This window comes from Ahaetulla prasina, chromosome 4 (assembly GCF_028640845.1).
Source record: "Ahaetulla prasina isolate Xishuangbanna chromosome 4, ASM2864084v1, whole genome shotgun sequence".
NCBI lineage: Eukaryota > Metazoa > Chordata > Lepidosauria > Squamata > Colubridae > Ahaetulla > Ahaetulla prasina.
Window position 1 is genome coordinate 100,481,250 of NC_080542.1, and position 23,202 is coordinate 100,504,451.

General features: G+C 34.9%; 1 protein-coding gene across 12 annotated transcripts in view; it reads left to right on the forward strand.

Moving 5' to 3' along the window:
• TBC1D5 (TBC1 domain family member 5) overlaps positions 1-23,202 on the forward strand; it is a 407,351-nt gene that overhangs the window by 328,878 nt on the left and 55,271 nt on the right. For all 12 annotated transcript variants that reach the window (XM_058183253.1, XM_058183246.1, XM_058183249.1 and 9 more), the window contains 3 exons: positions 10,077-10,183; positions 18,270-18,355; positions 22,347-22,582. In XM_058183253.1, the coding sequence (XP_058039236.1) occupies positions 10,077-10,183; positions 18,270-18,355; positions 22,347-22,582 (429 nt within the window). The remainder of the gene's footprint in view (positions 1-10,076; positions 10,184-18,269; positions 18,356-22,346; positions 22,583-23,202) is intronic.

The window sequence follows — 23,202 nt, forward strand, 5'->3', positions numbered from 1 at the left end:
GTTGCTTGATGAACAGTCTTAAAAGTACAAGATAAATAAAATAAATAATTAATATTAATTGTACCATCTAGTTTAGGAATCTACTACCATTATAAATGTAAAAACCTGTGACATCTTCTTGATGCACTTCTAAAAAATCAGTGTTCTTCAGTTGATCTGAAGAAATTACCCAAGCCTCCTTTAAACCCTTTTAGAGCCAAATCTTAAAAACATTTATGTTACTTTTTTTTATATAATATTCTATTGCATCAAATTGTTCCATTTTCAACACTCAGAAAATATGAGGTTGGCTCCAAAATATATTTTGATTTTATCTAAAAATTAGTTCAGCTGCCCTACATGTATCCCCAGTCCCAGTTAGATGTTCTTTTTGGTCAGCTTGTTTTCTAGATCATGTTGAATTAATGCCCATACATTTTTGTATACTGTAAAAATGTATTTCTTTTATTTTAAAAAACACAGCTCAATTCTAGGCTTTTCTGCACAACAGCAGTGAAGCAGAGAATATTGAGTTCAAACCTCTGAATTAACATAATGGGAAGCTTGCAAAATGAATATTTCTTACCCTCATCTCTTACAATGCTAAACACTTCAGAAATTCTTCTGTGACAAAGTAGTTGTAGTTTGTGACAAACTTTGAAGGTTTTACATGATTCTCCCAGCTTTATATTAATGATTGGAATAGACTAGAAATAAGTTGAAAGTCAGAAGATGAGATTATAAAATAGAGCATTAGTTAACAGAAGTAATAGAAGTATTTAGAAATATAATACTTCTACTTTAATATTACTAATTGGCAGGGGTGAAATTCAGCCAGTTCTATCCGGCTCAGGTGAACCGGTGGCGGCTGCAGGAGGCCCCATCCACCCACGCGGATGTCATGACATTGCTTTTTTGTGACATTTTAAGCCTCTGCACATGTTCATAAGGCTTTGCGCATGTGCAGATGACAGCACTCGCACATTTGTGAACAAGTAGGGATAATTGTGAACAAGTAGGGATAATTGTGAACACATTTGTGAACAAGTAGGGATAATTTCATGCCTGATAATTGGACCATCTAGTTTAGGAATCTACTTAACTTATTTCTACTTAATAGAAGTAACTTCTATTATGTCTGAAGTTATAGTAAAAATCAAATAAAATGGAGATTTGAGAACTTAATCACATTTTATGCAAACAATGTACAAATTGGAAATGAATGTTTCATTGTTTTCTAAAACCCATTAAAAGTACAAACTGCTAAATTTTCTAAAACTTGCCTAGGTATGTTGTTGTTGTTGTTGTTGTTGTTGTTATTATTATTTATTAGATTTTTATACCGCCCTTCTCCCGAAGGACTCAGGGCGGTGTACAGCCAGTATAAAACAAAAACAATGTACAGTTAAAACAGAGAATTAAAAAACTTATTCAATAATTGGCCAAAAAATTAAAATATTTAAACTTAAAACCCTTAAAATTCATATAAATTACAACTCCAGTTAAAATTAATATTTAAAATTAAGAATTAAGAATTTAAAAGTTTAAGCCAGTCCCGCTCGAATAAATAAATGCGTTTTCAGTTCGCGGCGGAAGGTCCGAAGGTCAGGCAATTGACGCAAACTAGGGGGGAGTTCGTTCCAAAGGGTAGGAGCCCCCACAGAGAAGGATCTTCCCCTGGGGGCCGCCAGCCGACATTGCTTGGCGGACGGCACCTTGAGAAGTCCCTCTCTGTGTGAGCGTACGGGTCGGTGGGAGGCACAAGGTAACAGCAGGCGGTCCCATAAATACCCATGCCCTAAGCCATGGAGCGCTTTAAAGGTAGTAACCAGACCCTTAAAGTGCACCCGATAGACCACAGGTAGCCAGTGCAGTCTGCGCAGAAGCGGTGTTACATTGGAGCCACGTGTGGCTCCCTCTATCACCCGCGCAGCTGCATTCTGAACTAACTGAAGCCTCCGAGTGCACTTCAAGGGGACCCCCATGTAGAGAGCATGTTCCAATAAACATATCCTTAACATAAGAAATTCACTTTTTTTTTTTACTATAAGTAAGCAAAACTATCACATGGCAGCCACATTATGAAACCTGAAAGATTTCAAATCTCAGATACTGTAGAAGATTTAAAGTTGCCAAGACCAAACTATATTAAATATAAGCACCAGATTGGTGTAATGGTTAAGGTGCTGGACTAGAAAATGAGGGACCGCGACTTCTAGTTCTCCTTTTCCTATGCAAGCCAGCTGAATGGCTTCAGGCCAGTCACATATTACCTCACAAGGTTGTAGCAGTATATATAGACAGCATTCATAGGCAGCATTCCTATTCAGGAGGTCAACTAGCCAATTTTATGTCCAATATGATTGTTGAATTTCATTCTTATTACAGATTTCCTTAATCATTTTCTAACTGATGTTTGGTATTTCATAGCTAATAAATATTCTGCTTCCCCATTTTTTGAGGTGGGATGAGGTTAAGTGGGATAGTTGGAGAATTCCTTTCATACTTTCTTAGATATATTTTTCCTGTGTGCTTGTAGTTTTTTTTTCTTTACTTGCTATAAGGATTAGTCCCATAAATGCTTTTTCCAAAACGCAACTGGACTTTCTTGGGCTGTTTTTTTTCTTTGAAAACATTTCATTTCTCATTCAAAAAGCTTCTTTAGTTCTGCTTGGATGAGAAGCAAAACATCTTCAAGGAAAAAAAACCAGTTACCTTTTTTAAAAAGCATATTTGGGACAAGAATGTAAAAAGGACTTTTTGTAATATATATATATATATATATATATATCCAGAAACCTAGCTCATTTTATCCGGAAATTAATCCATTTTTTTCTTTTGTATAATTATACCTGAATACTTAGATTCAAATAAAGTCAGTTTGTTATTCACCATTTTCTAAAAATTCTTTTTTAATTCACATAAATTGTGCTATGATTCTCTGTATTATTGTCTATATATTAATAACTTACCTGAATAATAACTTACGTATTATTGTCTATATATTAATAACTTACCTGAATACATGATCCCGTGGCAGAATTCAGCCATTTTTATTTGACTTTTATTTATCAATCTTTGAACGTTCTAATTCAAATAATTTAAGAAACTGCTAATTTTTAAAGGTCTGTGAAGATTTTCAATCATCCAAGTCATGGTTATCCCAAAGATGCTTTTCCCAAAAGGCAACTGGACTTTCTTGTTTGTTTGTTTTTTATTTATTAAAATTGTTTCTCATTAAAGCAGAACTGAAGACCCTTCTTGGATGAGATGTGAAATTAAAAAAAAAATCCGGTTGCCTTTTGAAAAAGCACCTTTGGGACAACCATGATGACCTGGATGACTAAGAAGCGCCATAGACATTTATTTTTTAAGTAGATCAGAAACTACCATTTTCAAGAATAATAATGTACAAAATGAATACAGGTAGTCCTCAACTTACAATATTCATTTAGTAACTGTTCAAAATTACAACGGCACAGAAAAAAGTGACTTATGATCATTTTCCATTGTTATAACCTTTGTAGCATCCCCATGATCATGTGATCAAAATTCACATGTTTGGCAACTGACTCATATTTATGATGGTTGCAGTGTCCTAGGAAAATGAGACCTTCTGACAAGCAAAGACAATGGGGAAGCCAGATTCATTTAACAAAAACGTTACTAACTAAACAACTGCAGTTGTGCCATTGTAACTTTGAACAGTCACTAAATGAACTGTTGAAAGTCAAGTTTCACATTTCATCCTGGCTCAAAGTTTATTTGTTTGTATGTATGTTTCCTTACAAATAATTCAAACTCACCTTCACCTCCTATTTTTCCTACAACAACCCTGTGAGGTAAGTTGGGCTGAGAGAGTGTGACTGGCTCAAGATCACCCACAGCTGCCCTTCATAATAAAGGGAGGACTAGAACTCATATTTGCACACTTTTTTAGCCTGGTGGTTTAATCACTATATCAAACAGCCAAGGACGGACCTTTAAGGTAAAGGTAAATCAAGTTTTTGGGATCTTCCAGAAGACTAAGAGTTGGGGTCAACCAAATTTTGGAGAAGACATTATTCCAAACAACTGGCACCTCAACAGAAAAGGCATCTCTGTTATGAGCCTCTCATTCCTTTTAATTCAGGAGTGGAGAATTTACGCCCCTCAACATTTTCCTAAACCAAAATTCTTTATAATTTTCCATGCTAGCTGGGACTGCTGGAAAGTAGAGTTTAACAATAACAATAGATTTGGGATTATAATATCTAAATTGACAGAGGAAAACAATATGCAGTGAATATACTACAGTGAATATACTACAGTATATTCTGTAATAGTATTCTCCAGATCTTCTGACATAAGAGATTAGAGTTGAAAAGGCACAGAAAAGTGTGGGTGACATATAGACTAATTTGTAAACAAGCATAAGTGAAATGCCTGTTTGTTGAGAATTATAATAATATGCATTTCAACTCCATTCTTAGTATGAATGCTTTTAATGTTGAAATTGGTGTGTGCATTGCAAATGATGTTTTTTATGAAATACCCCTACATATTTTCAGGAATGCAAATAGACTAGATCCATGATGACGAACCTATGGCATGCATGCCAGAGGTGGCACACAGCGCCCTCTCTGATGGTATATGAGCTGTCAGTTCAGCTCTGCTGCACATGCACACCCGTCGGCAAGCTGGTCTTCAGGTCACTGCCGCACATGCGTGTTGGGTGCGGTACATGCAGGAGCGTGTAGGGGGTGGGAGGCATGTGGGGGGCACGTGTGGGGGCATGTGCATGCATGGGGTGGGGGGCATGTGTGGGGGCTGTGCACATATTGCATTTTGAGGGTTTGGGCACGCGCGCACACATGTTTGGGGCACTCGATCCAGAAAAGGTTAGCCATCACTGAACTAGATAAAAAGTAAAGAAAGTTTTACTAAAGCAGATTACACTTATAACTTACATACATCAAAAAACCAAGTTTACATTAGGGTTTAATCATAGAAATAATTCATGGGACCACCCAAATGCAACCAATTGAATCTACAACTAGGTACTTATATGTCCATGCCAAACATTATCTGATCTCTGATTATTTATTTACATGGTCTATGAAACATTTTCCCAAAATTCAACAATTGAACAAATATGTAGGTAATGTAATAACTAGCATACATTAACCGGTATCACTTCATTCATATTGATTGACCATAATGCTCGGTATATTGAGAAGAAACTTCTGTCTATGTCATTCCTAAAAAAATGCATAATACTTCCTGTGATTTATTGTGCATAGAAAGTGCTTTTGTTTTACCCAAAAAATATGAGAAGACGACAGTTGCCCAACATGGAACACTTTAATTTCTGCCTTTAACCTGAAGCCTACTTTATTTAAAATATAGGCCTATTTTATTTAAAATATAGTGCTATTCCAACTGCTAAAACTGCTAGATTTATCTTTGCTTTACTTATTTTAAGGCCTGTTGGACCCAGAGATCTGTTCATCAAATCTCATTCCAACAATAAACCATTTTCTCTTTCAATTTAAACATCAGATATTGTTAGTATGTCAGAAATCAATTTGGAATGAAATGTTGACCTTAATTTATTATTGATTGACAGCACTAATTTTGGTCATAATGTTGTGAGCATTTTGAAAAGATGACAGTCGACTCTGATTGGAAATGTTCCTTGTTCAAATCCATTCAAATAATTATTCTAAAAAAATAATTACTTTAAAATTTTGGAGTTTTCCTGTATCTTTCAAAAATAAATGGAATTACTCTCTCATCAGTTAATTTTTATTTCAGTCTTACATAATATAACGCATATATCAATGTTTATTATCCCTTTTTCTTCTGCCTTAAAGGCTGGACTAGTGGTTCTTGTCCCAGGCTTCAGACTAGGGTGGGTGAAGCCTTTTTGTTTCATGAATCATTTTAAGAGTCAATTAATATAATAAAACAAAATAGAAATTAAAAATTCTTAAATCCTTAATTAGGATTTGAATAGTTACATTTCCGCCTGCCTTAGACTGTGAATTTAACTAGATAACTCATTCATAATAATAACCATGTAGGTCCTTGGGAAAGATTCTGTAGCTGGACAAAAATACCAAATCTAGTCTAATTTGGTGACTGTACAACCATCCATAATAATGCAAAGTGTTATATATAAAGTTGTGCATATTTCACCTTGCATTTGTAAGGAAAAAATTACAGAAAACAAAGAAGACAGACAACAAGTTAGTATTCTCTAAGGAGCAAAGTTTCTGGCTGCCATTAACTACTCTATGGAAACCCTCTTTGCATGTTTAATATATTAGTATTTTTTGATGCTGAGGAATGTTTAACATCTGGCAGACTTCTATTTGTTTTGTTTTCAGGCACTGATGAAAGAACAGTTTCTTCTCTGCTTACTTCACAGTGTAGGCAGTATCTTGTGGTTCATTCTTTTATGAAAAATTGATTTGTATTTGCAGTTTTTTCCATTTTTGAAACACTGTACAAAGTAAACATTTCATATCTCTCTGTCTCTCTCTCTCTCTCTCTCTCTCTCTCACACACACACACACACACACACACACACACCGAAAAACCAAAACATTATTTGACCAAACCAAACAAACAAATGAATTTAGTGTCTAAAATAAATAAAAGGCTGGGTTTTTTTTTAATTGCACTGTGTGCATTGCTTTTCAAAATATCCCTGTAATTGCTGTTTGAATTTTTTAATGATTACTAACTTTGGGAAAAGCTGGAGGCATTTCCATACTCTCTTGCTAAGATTTTTGCAGCTGGCCTTTACCTATACCATCAACCCCAATTTTATTAACAGTTCTGTGGAATATGATGCATATTTACTGTATATTCCATATTGCTGATTCAAACATGGTGGGAACAAGTACTATCTTAAATGATGCCATTACTGCTGTTGCCAAAAATCTGAGCAGGAAGACCTGGTTTAAAGCATATACTTTAAGCATATCTGCTTGAAAAAAAGCTCAGCAGACTCCAGATGAGTAAGAGCATGCAAGAAATTACAAAACAACTCAACCTATTTCAGTTCACAGAAAAGCAACTGTTCATTTTCACCGTATGACAAAACAATTTATATAAATCTCCATCCCTCTGCCCCAGGATGGCAATCAACATAGTGTTGCAACGGAAACTAAGTAGCCACTATTCAGGCAAAGAATTATTAAGAAACAGGATCAGAGTTATTAATCCTTGCTATTAGGCTTCAGGATTTAAAAAGTAGTACCGTATAAAGATACTTATATAATTTTCCCTGTGGAAAATAATGAGAAATGGATGCTGGCAATTGTGTAGCATTATAAGCCTTTAAAAGCCATTAATAATTACTATCTTTTTAAAATTTGGCTTGTACTAGAACATTTTTGCAATTGTCTGCAAACAAATTTAATAACAAATCGTATCTTATAATTTAAAATCTGTTTATAAATTCAATAGAAATTTCATAAACATCTTGATCTTTTATCATATTGAAAATTTAAGAGGCAGTAAATAATAAAGTTGACCATTCATGTGTTTTCATGTGTCTTTTCCATAAGCTATATTTTGCTTTCTTTGTTACAGAATTTTAATATGAGATACAAGAATTTATTTAAACATGCTGATTTGAGGATAAATCCCATTAAATATAGATGAAATTACTTCTGACTAAATATATTTGTCTACATTATCCCCAATTCATTGGCTTATACAGGAGTGTACTGTCATTTTTTTTCATATGTGTTTGAATTTTTACTATTATATTTATTAGGTAATTGTATTTGTTTATGTTCATTCTGAATAAATTCCAGTACTAAGACTGCAAATCTAAGCACATTTACTAAATGACTAAAACATAAATGAACGCAATGAGTTTTATTAATATTTCTTCATGAGATTTATCTCTGCATTAAACCTTAATGAACCTTAAGGTTGCATTTTAAGTGATAGGAACGTTAATTAATTCTAATATTTCTCCAATAGCCATATTTAAATGAAAATAGTTGTTTAGTCCTTCACCATTGTTCATAATTATTTATGTACAAGAGTTTCTTGATTGCTCTTTTATAGCACCTGTAACTAATTTACTGTCAATATTCTAATCATTATTGAATCCATTCCATTTACCAAAATTATCTTTAAAAATCATATCATACCCAGTCTTTTTTTCAAGAGACAATCAACAGAGGAAATATAAAATCTGGTTTCAGTTACGATGTTAAAAAGGAGTGTTTGAAGAAAATAAATCAAACACCACTTCAGAAAACCCATTAAGGATATGCTAACTACTTTCAACATTGTTTATAAAACAATGTTGAAGGATTTCTTATCATAACTGCCTTTATAGTATGCTACATTTCATTTGATTGGTTCTATATAATGCACAGTCCATTTATTATATTCAGCAGAAAGATCTCTTGACGGAGCCCTTTGTATTCTATTCATTATAGTAACTTCAAGTAGAAAGAAAGAAGAAAGCAGGTATCTGTACATGAACAAGAAAAACAAAAGAAAAAAGAAAGTGAACAGATAAAGAATGAGTAGGATAAGCGAAAGCTTTATAAATGAAAGCAGATGTATAAAATTACAAGCTGTCAGATCAGCAGCAGAAATGAAGATGATAAAGTGCCTCCCACTATCAATTATAATTATTCATTTTGCCCTGTCCTGCAACTTTTCCTCATAACCCTCTTCAGATAATGATGGAAAGGCACAAAATGATGACTCACATGGAAGAAGAGGGAGAGAATCATTCTCCTAAATGTCCAATTCTGTTAAACAGCCAATATATTTGTATGATTTTCATTTAGTGGAAATGATTTTTCCATATTCTCAAAAAAGTTCTCTAAGGTTTATAGTTAATGAAAAGAGTAGTGTTTATATAACTGAAATTTTAAAAAAACAATTGAAGTTATTCTAAAATGTGTTTATAAAATTATAATACGGTACCTATAGATGTCTCGTAGGGCAAATAATTTTAGAGTAATAATCATAAGCTGCTTAGACAGATATAGTGTCAAGATTTAGGCCATCCTATAGAATTAAAGTAGTTTACATAATATGTAAACAGCTACCTAAAGATACATATTTAATCTTACTTGTAATTTTGTTTAATTTTCCTATCATGCCAGATAAAGACAGTCAAATGGCAACTTGGCTTGCTTCCTAGAATTAAAAATCTAGCAATTTAATTTTAAGAAAGATGTGGATGATGTTCTCTGTTCTTTATGAACAGAAAGAAATCAGGTTTGTTTTCAACAGTTTGAGAAGTAAATGTATGAAAAGTAATGCTATAGTATTTGATGGTATTATTACTATGTTGGTTCCAGTTTAGAATGAATTGAAATCAAGAGGTTAGTGATGCTGAGTCCTAGTCTTGTTGATGGTATTGGATATACTTAGAACATATCTAGAATACTTTAAACACATTGGATGTGTTTAATTAAAAATATTTGTTCTGTGTTAAACTGTTTAATTTTCAATTTCAACTCATAATTGAAAAAAGATAAACTGGTACTGGATTTATTTGAGCAGAATTATCATCACTTTTTACATTTATTTTGTCTCCAAATAGGTATAGTTTTAAAATCTCACCACCATATCCCAAAATGATAAAGTATTGTGATATTGATATAATCCATTATCAGTTATCTTCTTTCTCCTTCTCTTCCTCTTCTATCTGATTACTTAGTATTTTTAATTATGGGAAGATGAAATATAATCTCTTTCCTTTATTTGATGGACTAAATATTTATAAATAATGTAAAGCTTTATTTATCTGCCTCTAGAACTATTCTGCTGGAGCGGAGTTTGCATTCATCCTCTACCTGCATGCCAGAGGTTCTAGGTTCAGCTGTCTCTTTGCTGTATGGGAAAGAGCCCCTTCCTACTACCGTTGGGATGCATTCCACCAGACACCTTTTCCTTTCTTTACCTATCAGTTTTACCATACTTCTGGATTTTCTCTCTTCTCTTTTTTTTCCTGAATTTTCCTTTCTTTTCACTTCTGCCTCAGAAGGAAATACCAATTAACTCTTGACTGTGTTCATATTCAAGTAACTATCAGGCATTTTATTAGAGTGTTTTTTTTCTTTTAGTGATATCAAGTAATTACCAGACTTGCTTGGGCCTTCTGATGCATTATCCACCTATCGGAGATGTTCATTCATTAATCTTGAAAGCCCTTTTTCTCAGAGATCCAAAGGTAAGTTTTGTCAATTGCTAAATTTTAAAATCACTAATGGAACCCGCAAATAGTATTAAACAAGTGAAATTGAGAGCAAGAAAGTGGAGAGTGTTGAGCTTAAAACAAAGCAGCCCAATTCAGAATGATAATCAAAAGACCTTACATCTCAAAGTTTGGGTGATAATTCAGGTTATATCAGAGCAGACTGCATTATATGGGCCACTTGGCACAAATCTGGTGCTTGTATAAACTATTTCACTTTTCATTCATACAAATCATGGTTGGTTGGAAACCAAATGATTGTTTTCAGATTAATATGTGACTGAAATTATTGAGAAGACATTAATTTCACTATACTCTTTTCTGAGTATAAAAGAATGTGAATCAAATGTTTAATATTTAAAAAGTTATATCTGTGTATTTGACAAATACTGATAGTTCTCAATTTAGAACAGTTTGTTTATCATTCAAAGTTACAATGGCACTGATCCTAAATGACTGAGGACCATTTTTCACACTTCTGACCATTGCAGCAGCCCCATGGTCATGTGATCAAAATTCAGACACTTAGCAACTGACTCATATTTATGATGCTTGCAGTGTCCTGGCATCATGTAATCACCTTTTATGATCTTCAGACAAGCAAAGTCAATGAGGAAACCAGATTCACTTAACAACCATGTTACTAACTTAACAACTGCAGTGATTCACTTAACAACTTGTGGCAAGAAATGTCATACTTATTTCTTGCTTAGCAGCAGAAATTTTAGCTTAATTGTGGTCGTAAGTTGAGGATTACCTGTAACATATGTTTTATGCCTGTAATGGAAGATACATGTATGTTTGACAAATTGAAGTTTTTCCCCTAACTGAAGACACAAAAATGTATCGTTGTAAACACATATTAAATCTTGGGATAAATATTAAAATATAATTGTATTTATTTATATTTTATATTTGTAAATTGTCCATCTCCCTCGGAAAGTGGCTCTGGCAGTATGCAATTTAATGTAACCATAAGTAAAACAGCATATAAAATTTAAAATTAAAATCCATGTATATGGAATGAAATACAGTTTGGGCATCAAATATTCTTACCTTTTTAAGAGCAATTTGCAGTTTTCTAGAGAGCCATCTTTGCAATCTGAAGTCTTAATGCACAATTCATAGTTAATGCTTTCTTGAAGAATGTCTTTAAATAGGCTCAAAAGAACTCTTATGACACATAGAACTTATTTTTAATGTTAATTTTTCCAACCTCCTTCATGTGTCTGAAATGTTTGTTTTAATGCTAAACAAGCTATCTTCTTACTCATACGTAAAGCATCCAATAATGCATCTTAAATCTATGAAATTTAAAGCAGAAAATATGTACTTTTAAAATTGAATGTTCTTCAGTAGCAAGAAAAATATAATAATGGATTTTATACTGTGTGCTCTGGTAAATAGACAATAAAAAAATTGGTCAGGAAAAAATTAGTTACGTGTTTTTCTTTTTTTGTATTTAAAAAATATGGAAGACACCTATTTCTATCTTCAAAAAAGAGAGATTTCTCACATGGCTGTTTGGTTTTTAAACAAAGCCATTACTGGCATAGCTCTGGTGCCTATAATTTAAACTGGGATATTCAGAATAACACCTAGGTGCACAAAAGTACTCCTAGATATTTTTCTTAGTACCAAGCAAATTCTATGTCTGTCTTAATTTTTTACAGCATCAGACTTATTTCCAAAAATCTTCATTCCAGAAAGTACCTTTTTAAAAAACTACACAAAGAAAATGGAAATGTTTAAGGGAAGGGCAGCAGGAATAATTAGGATTAAAATCTTGAGAAAAGAATTGTGTAGGGTATACAATAGTATTCTTCAAACACCTGAAAAAATATATTATGGAACAAGGTTAAAATGTATCTTGTTCTGAAATACAGAAACAAAATTATTAATTTAAATTAAAGGAAGGCTGATTCTAATCAAAAATTATGTGAAAATGTCCTAAAAGTGAATGCATTTCAACAATGGCAACAATTATACAAAGAGATTATACGATTTCCCTCCTCCTTGGATTTTTCAAAAAATTAAACAGCTATCAATCTATCCACCTGGGATTGTTTAATCTGGATTCCTGCACTGGGCAAGGTGCAAATGATTTTTTAATTCTCTGTTGTATGCTTTTGTTAATGTCTGTTGATGCCAAATCATCCTTGAATTCTAAAGATATTGGCATGCATTTTGAATGATTTTATTTAAATTTATTTGGTCTTAAGTATTATCTTACTCATTGCAAGTAGAAAGTCAATCTTTAGAAGAACAAAATCAATGTTTCTTAGAACAAAATAGCCTACAGAAATTGGATTAAAGTTAATTGCACTTGGAGTAGATGCTTTGAAGTCCATGCGCCCTAATTTAGTGTTTAATTTAAATACCAGAAATTTCATTAGGACTTCTCCAAATTTCCTAAGTCTTGATCCAGCTCAGTGATTACATGGGGGACCTATTGAGTTATGGAGGGCAAACTCCGAAATTCTCTTTTACTTAATACATGTATTCAGAATATATATATTACATTCTATACGGGCTGCACTTCTTCAGAATAAAAGTATGTTTCTCAAAATTACTTCAATACAGATTGATATGTTTTGAATTAATATTGCACATTGTGAGAAATGAATAAGCGGAGTGGTTTCTTTTCCCCCTCCCCTCCAAGGTATTTTGGTTCATCACAAGCTTTAAATGGAAAATAGGCATGGCAATCACAAAAATATAAAGCGATTAAAAACAGTTCTAACTTGAGTTGTTCAAATAAAAAAAAAGTAAAAAAAAACAATTAGAAACAAAAGTAATACAAAATGAACATATTGTGTTCCTTAAATAACCAGATGTTCTTTTCTTCCTGAAGGCAGTCAAGCCTATGAATAAAAGGTTGTTTTAAGTTAACTGTGAATTTTGCAAATCTGTTTTACCCCATAGCAAATAAAATTCTAACACAGCAGCAGAAGCAGAATCATTTCATCTTTGTATGTGGCTATGGTTGTTCTAACCTTATCACTATGACTTAATATGAAACTCAACAGTAATACAGGCTATTTCCATTTCAGAAGTTATGCAAAGAATTATCAACTACCTTTGATCAGAATGCTCATAGCACTGTGTGAAGAATTTATTCCAAAAGAAAGTTTAATGAATCTCTGAGCAGTGATATGACTGTAGCTGAAGCAAACTAAAAGTAAAACAGTGTGATGTATGATATTACCAGAAAGCGACCTGGATTTTTATATCCTTTTACTTTTTTCTAAATCTATTTAGGGCCCATGAATAGATTTAAGGCCATTTAATGGATCAGTTCCAGAAATGTGTAACAGACAAAATCCTGAATAAATCATTTGGAACAAAGTTCCCATATATGTGTCAAGGTTTATTCCATCCTTGTTTATATATTGATGGACCATGAACATGGTCCGATCAAGTTTATCCTAGGAATCATAGAGGTTAAAGATTCCCCTTTTTGGTGTCCTGATATTTTCCATCTCTTTCAAAGGAATTCATAAATATTGGCAGAAATAGACCATGTCTCACTCTGTATGAAGCCTTGTTGCAGGCAAGTAGGCCTTGTTTTGTAGGACAACAGTCTCCAACTTTTTCGACTTTGTGGACCAGTGTGGGGGGGAAGGGGATGGTTCTGTGTAAGTAGTAGGTGTGCATGCATGCACACACAGCTTCATTTGCTCAAGCGATGGGCACATGCACATACTGCTTGCACAAATGGAGCTATGTGCAAAAGTCAAGCTATGTAGGTGCTTGCCTGCTGCTTCTGCAGCTCAATTCTGAATGAGCCACAGCCCAGGGGTTGGGGACCTCTGCTATAAGAGCTAGAGTAATTTTGTTCTACATATCCAGCAAAGCAGTTATCTCTCACTATCTCAGAAAATGTGCCCCACTTGCTATAGATGGACTCTTCAAAGTGGGGAAAGAATGAAACTCCAAGTTCTAGAGCTCTAATGCCCAATAGTGTCTGTGGTCCTGTAAATCCCAGGTTGACTGGTTATATATGCCATGCCCATTATCAATTTTGGAAGAACTTCATGAACTTACATTTTGTAAAAGAAGAAGACATTCCTCAACAAACAACAAGCTTTTGTGATTGCATAAACCATTCATGGGGGGGGGGAAGCTCAGCCTGGGCCCGAGACCTATTGGTTTTGGACATGGAATACCTGGATTTCTACCTTGCCCATGCTCCCAGACTCTACCTAGTGTTGGACCTTCGAATCCATGAGCCTTAAATTATTTGATTGAGTGATAAGCTTTAGTTCCCTTCATAAAAGGCACGTTTTGATTTCTATTAAAAAATCCTAATAGAGGAAGAGGGAAAAGTTCTAAAGCAAGGTCCTCAAACTTTTTAAACAAGGGGCCAATTCACAGTCCCTCAGACTGTTGGGGGGCTGGACCTGCCGGGTGGGTGTAGCTAGGTGGTCATGTGATTGGGTGGGTGTGGACAATTTAGCAGTCCATTAAACAATACACACAAATTAAACTTTAATTTGTTATGCTCCTGGGGGTGGAAAGCAGGTTAGTAAAGGGATGTGGCTGCCTTGTGGGGGGTGAGGGACTTCTGTTTCTCTGTCTCTGTCTCTGTCTCTCTCTCTCTCTCTCTCTCTCCCTCCCTCCCTCTGGAGGATGGGGAGGCCAAAAACAGGCCCATTTTTGACCTCCTCAACCTCCAAAACCACTCTACCGCCCCAAAACGGGCCTCCGTGTGTCCTATTTTTGGCCTCCAGAAGGCTGGGGGGCAGCGGGTGGGGGGGCGATGTGGGTGGGGCAGCGTCATGGTCCCTCACAGGCTGATTAATGGTTTCGTCAGGCCCTATCCGGCCCGCAGGCCATAGTTTTGAGGACCCTTGTTCTAAAGCCTTACCACCCAAAATATGCTGATTTCTACTATGTGTTTAGCAAGCAAAAGACCATAATGATATGTGGGAATTATCTTGGGAGATAGAGAGAAGAGGTGCAGCCAAGGGAACAGTCAGATAAAAAGAACCTTAACCTGCAGCATGGATAGGGATGGGGCAAATAGTTCAGAAAAAATCTTCCTTACTTTCTTGGCATGGGGGGCAAATGTGCTTTTAGGCTTGCAAGATTCTGTTTTGTTTTACTTGTTCAAAACAATATTCTGAGTTGGGTGGTATTGTTATTTGTTATTCATTCCTCTATCTATATATTACTGAAACTCTTTTTGTTGTGATTTTTAACTGGGCAAAACAGTGTAACATAGGGCAATAATTTTTGAACCATGGTATCTCAAATGGGCTTACAGAATGTGTTTCAAATCCAGGACCCATGACTCTTGAAGGAATGAAATGTGGGGAATTGTCACAATGCAACTGGGCTGCTGCTGTGGTCATGAAGACTCTTCATTTGAACATTCTATGACAGTTTCCCAGCTAGTTTCACTTATTTCCTTATCCTGTAACAGCCACTTACCTGCCTACTGGAAAGGAAGGTAGAAAAAAGGAAGAAAGTATTAGGAAGAAAGCACCCTTACTTACACCCTTGCCAACCCTGCCCTTTTTTAACGTATGGTGCCCCCCCCCATGTCTCTCCAGCCTTCAGCTCCCTCCATATGCCTTTCCCAACCTGCAGTTCCCCCACATCTGGATTTCCCCACTCATGCAGCTCTTCTTGCACACCTCTATATATCCTGCCACCGTCTGCACACCTTCCCTGACCTGCAAAACATCTTTTATATACTCTCAAACACCATTAGGCACCCTCTTGACCCAATTGCCCTACTTGATCTGTCATCTTTATGCATCCTTCTTGACCCATATCTCCTCCCATGTCCTTACCCAACGTGCACAACAAATCTCACACATCCCTGGGCACCCTTCCAAAATGACACCAGCCACCTTTGCACTTTCTTCAACATGAAGCATTTCTGGTGTACATCCCCAAATAATGTTCTTGACTTGAACCCCCTCACTCATTCCCCACCTGATGGCCACTTGCCTGCCTGTCTTAGACTTGCAGCTTCTGCTGGCTCGCTTTTTCCCTGTAAGTTTCCCACAGGCAAAGTAAATGGGAAAGCTGGCAAGAATTAAAGGAGGGAGGGAGGGAGGGAGGAAGGAAGGAAGGAAGGAAGGAAAATTTCTGATGAATCCTCAATTTCCCAGAAGGAAATTTTTTGTCCGCCTATGGTCATTCTGTTTGTCTATTTTAGTAAGGAAATGTCTCAGAAATGATGGCCCAATAGGTCATGGGTTGTCTAATAATTATTAAAGCTGCAAGTTTCCTGATTGCTTATTTGTACCCTATGACTATAATTAAGTGTTGTACCTTATGATTCTAGATGAACATATCTTTTCTTTTATGAACACAGAGAGCATTTCTTATGTGTCCAATCACACGTGGCCAATGAAAAAATTCTATTCTATTCTATTATTTTCTAAGAGATGACCTGTTTATTACACATCCCCTACAGTAAAATACAGAATTCTAGCTATATTAATGAACAATTGCCCTAATATGAAAGTTTAGCAGTATTATTTTTTTAATCTTAATAATAGGGTGATATTTTATCACCTTAACAAATGGTTGTTTCACAATATGTACAATATTTTAATCATTTGGGACACTATATTAAAGATTATGATTTGATTAATATACTGCAATGTATAAAATAGCTTAGTGGGTGAAATGTTTCATTAATCACAATTATTTTTATAAATATGATTTAAACAATAATTAAAATTGTTCATTACATGTAGCTATTGTTTGTTCATTTTTAATTTAATCCACCAGTCACACTATCATCTTGGTAGCAGAGAAGGAAGTCAAACTTCAAAGTAGGAAATCTTAGTATTTAATAATTATAGGCCTTCACAGTTTAAGGACTACTACATTATAGTTTATGCTGTGCTCTTGTTTATGTACAACAGATAAGTAGGCTGCAGGTTTATAATTGCAACATAGCTTTTATTTGTTATTATTTTATTCTAGAATTCCTTGAGTATTTTTAATTGTGCTGGTCTTTGCCTGTAATAAATATTTGTCTGACTAACAGACAAACTAGGAAATCAGAACTCTCATGTTCCATTCAATCCTATTTTAACAACTCTGCTGTCTTGCCTTACCTCTACTATCGGAACCATCATAAAATGAAAATAAATCAAAATGTCCAGCCGGGACTGGGAGGAACTCTGTCTAATTAAAAGGGGGGAAATACCCCATATAGAAATATCAGAAACTCCTAACCCAGCACTTGAAAACAAATTAAGTGACATCTAGACCATGCTCAAATAGTATCCTGAAAATGATCTCAGTATGCCCCTCCAAGTTCGATTCAACCTAGATACCAATCAAGAAGGACCAGTTTTAAAAATAGCATTTTTTTCTTTTTCCATCCTCCAACTGATTCCTTATTTAATATTTTGTAGACTTTGAAAAATATTTCTGTCTTTTTGTCCTAAAAACCTGTCACTGGACCTTTGAATCTTCTCTGTGTTATCTATATTAATAGATATAGATAGAAAATATCTATAGATATTTAATAGAAAATATTTATTTTTAGAAATGAATTAAATCTTAAGAATCTTGGATACATTTGCAATAATGATTATCTTCAAGAATAGATCTTTAAAAGTCTTATTCCCTGTTCCTGAAGCCTTACCAAATAAAATGGTGGACTAATTGTACATCATACTGATTATATGTGCATTAGCATTTTAATAACCATTATTCAAGTTCCGTTACAGCAAACTAATATTTAATATTATTAATGATTCAAATGAATGATTTGGGGAAATAAAAATGAGGTGTGTGTGTGTATACAAATATGTTTATATATAGCACTTTTGTTTATGCTTAATGTTTCATCTTGAATATTTTAATAAGTGGAGAAAAAGGTTGGATGCACCATCTAGTGGTTGTGCTAGTTTGTTAAATTTTGTTAAGATAGATACACTGCAACTTGAGATTGAATAATTATGTATAATGCATATATTTAAAAAGTCAGTACTTTTAATTTAAATCTTATTGGATGGAAATATGTTGGTCACATTTTAAAATGTTTTAAGTATGCACTCTAACAATTCTCTCTTTTTCTCTCTAGAGAAATCCCAGACCTATAGCTCACCAATTCCAACAGAATTTGGATTACTACAAAGCACATGGAGCTGACTTAATGAATAAAACTCGGTAATCATGCTTTGTATGTTTTCTGTAAGGTGCTTTCTCAATAATTCTAAAACATATTTCAAATTTTTATGTATATTAGGAGCCAGTAATACCAAAAATAGTAGCTAATTATTCAGTGATGATAAGAAAATATTAGAATAATTTTCTCAATCTTAGAACACAGTTGACACAAGAAAGACCGTGCCTTTGTCACACTTATATTGCTCTAAAATCTAATCAAGTAGACCAATGCTGAAATCAACTTACCTTCGCTACCAGTTCAGGAACGGGAGTTCACGCTTGCTACGTGTGCACATGCCTCTGCGCATGCGCAGAACCATCCCAGCAGGTGGACGGAGCATCCCGCCACTGGCACTACCAGTTCAGTGAACCGGATAGAACCAGAGGGATTTCACCACTGAAGTAAATTTGATAAAGACTATTCCATAGCTAAAACTCAAATATCAAGAAGGCCACTTTATTTGCCACAGCCAAATGTAAAGAAAATTCTTCTTCAGTTATTTGAAACTCAAGAGACTATATGGGTTATTGAATGTCACTAGTGATACTTAGAATTTGGGCTATAAGAAAATACTTAGCGACTACAATTTTAAGACTGGCTGTTATTTGGATAATTGATTTCTCTCCCTCCCTCCTCCCCCACCCCCAGTTATTCTGTTATTTCACACATACCATATTTTTCGGAGTGTAAGATACACCAGAGTATAAGACGCATCTTAGTTTTTGGGGAGGAAAATAAGAAAAAGGCTGATTGACAGGTGGATGGCCTCCCGGAATACCCCAAATCAACTGTTCCCAGAGGTGAATTTTAGTAACAGGTTCCTTGGTTGTGAGCTCTGTGCCTTGCTTTTTTTTCTGCCTCTGAAGCTCTGTTTCAGAAAAAAAAAAAATCTGCCTCTGAAAGCCTCTGAAACAGAGCTTCAGAAAAGAAACCTTATACTCTGAAAAATACGGTAATTAAATTGTGTCTTTCCTTAGCCTATGAACAACCACAACATCTACAAGGCAAGGATTTGAGGCCATAATTCTTCAGCAAGTTATTGCTTTGGTATCTAGAGAGATTAGATGATGCAGTTATAAACATGACTTGCTTTGAACAAATTTTATCATATTACTCAATTATAGCTACCATTTTTAGTTATTGTTGAAATAGGTCTTTCTCATCTGAAATTGGAGCCTCTAACTCACTAGAAATCCATACTACTATGAGAAAAAAATAAAAGAAAACCAACTAAGTGTTACAAATCCATGTGGATCACATTTACATTACTTTGATTTCCAAGAATTTGCAGATTTTTTAAAAAAATTCACAGTATTATAGCAGATTTTCTTTTCCAGTGCTCATATGCAAAAAGAGATGTCCTTGAATCAACTTTATAAAACAAAACGTTTCATTTACACACACTGCAGAGGCTGAATCATTCCACAGCTTTGTTTTAAAAATATCCCACTGATATTCAAGGTCAATTATTCTTCTTATGATTAATAAAGCTGTTTTCTCCATGCATTGCATTCATGTATCCTTCACATTAATTTAAACAATACCTTGCTTTTAAATATATTTCTTAATGACCATAAGGTAACCTTCATTTTTTTTACCAGTGTTGTCCCTTTTTCTGATTGTCCCTTTCCATCTTTTCACTATGATGGTAAAGAAATGGATTCTGACCCTTGCATTATAGTCTTAATCATCTTACATTTATGTTTCAGAGCATTCAAAACTAGCATAAAGGTAGAACTTCATTTGTTAAAGTATCTATATCATCAGCCTTGTTAAATTTGTAACAGCAATTTAGGGTGGTTGCTATTTATGTCAAGGGCATTGCAAGTTAAGAGTATGTACACAAAAAAGTTAATGAACCACCAAAATTATTGTACAAGAGAAAAGGGGTCATTATGAACAAATTACCTCTAATTGTAATGATGTAGAGTCAGCTTATAAAACAATGTGAATACTTTCCTCTAGCATCCTTCTTTATTAGGAGGAAGAGAGAGATTGAGAGACATGAAGATTGTTTTAGAGCATAAACTGGAGACAGGCAGTGTGAGCCTTTCCAGATATTACAGTTAATGGCAACAACAAGAGATGTTGAGAGCACTAATGTTGAAGCTGAATTTTACTGGGTTTTGGTTATAGAAAGGCAAAACCTATTATTATCTGCTTTTAACAGTGCGGTCACTAGGTCACTAGTTTGGAGGATAAAGGAAGGAAATGAACAGGGTCCTCAATGTTGTCAGTAGAACCATCCTTCAGTGAGATTCTTGCCCTGCCTGGTTGGTGAAAGCCTCCAGACAATGACTAGCAGGTGGGTACAAGTAGTGTTTAACTTCTCACTGCAGGTATGTTCTCAGGACCTTTTAAGGAGGCCCTGGTTCACCCTCTCCTTAAAAAAATAATCATTTGATCCCACCTTCATGGATAGTTATCCTGGATCCTGGATTAGGAATTCTTGTGTTCAGTCACTCAATCTCTAGTCATCTCACATTTGGACTTTTGCATTAACTTTACATGGGCTACCCTTGAAGAGCATTTTGAAGTTTTGACTGGTGCAAAGTGTAGTGATGTGGACAGTTTTAAGGCCCCTAGAGCAGCCCATGGTACACCATTGCTCTGTGAAATGCTCTGATTACCTGTTTGCACACATGTGCAATTCAAGGTGTTGGTTATTACCTTTAAATTCCTGCATAGCATGGACCCAGGTTACTTGAAGAACCCTCTCACCCTGATGGGACTGGCTTGCCCCATCTACACTAGCAGAAGGGGCATATTCAGATGTAGACAGTCAAGGAATTTCAGCAAGATCACATAAAGTGTTAGTACCACTTTGTAATGCTTTGGTAAAAGCACATTCGGAATAGCATCCAGGCTTGGTCACCACAATATAAAAAAGATGTTGAGACTCTCTTAGAGTGCAGAGAAGAGCAACAAAGATGATTAGGAGACTGGAGGCTAAAGCATACGAAGAAAAATTGCAGAAATCGGGTATGCCTAGTTTAATGAAAAGAAGGACCACAGGTGACATGTTAGCTGTGTTTTAATATCTAAGGGACTTCCACTAAGTAGAAGAGGTCAATCTATTCTCCAAAGCACCTGAAGGCAGGACAAGAAGCACTAGATGGAAAGTAATCAATGAAAGAACCTATCTATAACTAAGGAAAAAAATTCCAACAGTGAGAATAATAATTAATAATAATTAATTAGTGTAGTGACTTGTTTCCAGAAGCTGTGGGTACTCCATCAGTGTAGGTTTTTAAGAAATTGGACAACCATTTGTCTGAAATGGTATAGGGTTCCCTGCTTTGAGCAGAGGGTTGAATTAGAAGACCTCCAAGATCCTTTCCAACTCTTACTCTGTTATTTTGCCCTATTACCTCCTGAGATGAGATTGGCTCTCACCCTTCTGACCTTCAGCAAGAGCCTTAAAATTTGATTCTGACAAATGGCTCAGAGGCCCAACAGGGGAGTATCACACTGGAAATGGTTGATTAGTTAAGATGCAATCCAACATCTCTCTCCCTCCCCCAAAATCTGGCTCCCTCCTTCCCATTTTGTAATTACGATTTTACTTTGATTGTATTATCATTTTGTATTTGAAATATTTATCTCTGATGGTTTTAATGTTTGCATGCTGTAAGCTGCTCAGAGTCACTTTGAAACAAGATGGACAGCTGAGTGAGTGAGTGGGTGATCTTGGTTGTAATATTCCCAAGACAGACAAGTTTATTTTTTCCAGTAAATAAAAATGTTCCTGTGGAACAAAGTTCAGTGTGACTTTCAAAGGCTCCAGAGAATGAAACAATCTACCTCCCTAGAAATAACTAGTGTTACAAGTAAAATAATATTGCATTATACTCTCTAGAATCATTGTAATATTTTCTTGGGGTGAATGGGTCCTTAATTACAACAAATTCATTTTGAAATTTTCTGATTAGTTTGGTAGTGTCAATTAAACATGATATAAAAAGTTTGTTTTCTTTTTTTCTTTTTCAGTGTCAATGCAAAGGTTGCTCCTCTGAACATAAATAAGGTTTCTAGTAGCTTATTGAATTTTGGTCGTAAGCTGATTTCCCCAGCAATGACTTCTAGCAGTGCAACTCTTCCAGTTGCAGGTAGCAGTGGCAATGTTTCTTCTGTTGTCATGCCCACAAGGAGCACAGTAGAACTCCCTCCATCTCAACAGCAAAGAATGATGAAATCTGAAAGTGTGCCAGTTCAGCTAAGCAAAGGTAAAAATATGCCATTCCTGTTTTTCAGAACCAAATTATGATAAGCCAAGATAAAGAGCTTTCAGCATAATGTAGGATGGTGATATGAAATCTACATATCAACTTGAACATTATTCATCTTCGCTTGCCACCATGTCCTATTTGTCAGATTTCCCTATTGTTTCCCAATTTCAGTTTCCTTGTTTGCTTTATTTCCTTTCTCATTACAACTTTATTTGACTTTATCCAACTTCTGTTGTTTGCAAATGCTGAATGCATAATACACTCTTAGATATGTATTCATTTCGTAAATTGGAGGCATCCAGCAAATTTCCTTCCAAAACTTATTTTTTTAAATATTGTTTGGTAGTTGAAAATATGAAATGGGAATCAGCTTGCTATAAACCAAATGACAGTGTTAAACAATATTTTTATTTTATATTTTGTGAAAATGCTCAGAATTCCAAATGCCCTCCTAGTTCAAAATGAACCTACTAACTGCCTTTAATACCATGGCAGTATTTATTTTGGCTACAAATACATTTATATATTAGGAAAATGGTAAAATCAATTAATGTCATATACTTTTACAATAACATAAGTGGAAATGCATGCCCTTATGTTATTGCAAAAGTATATGA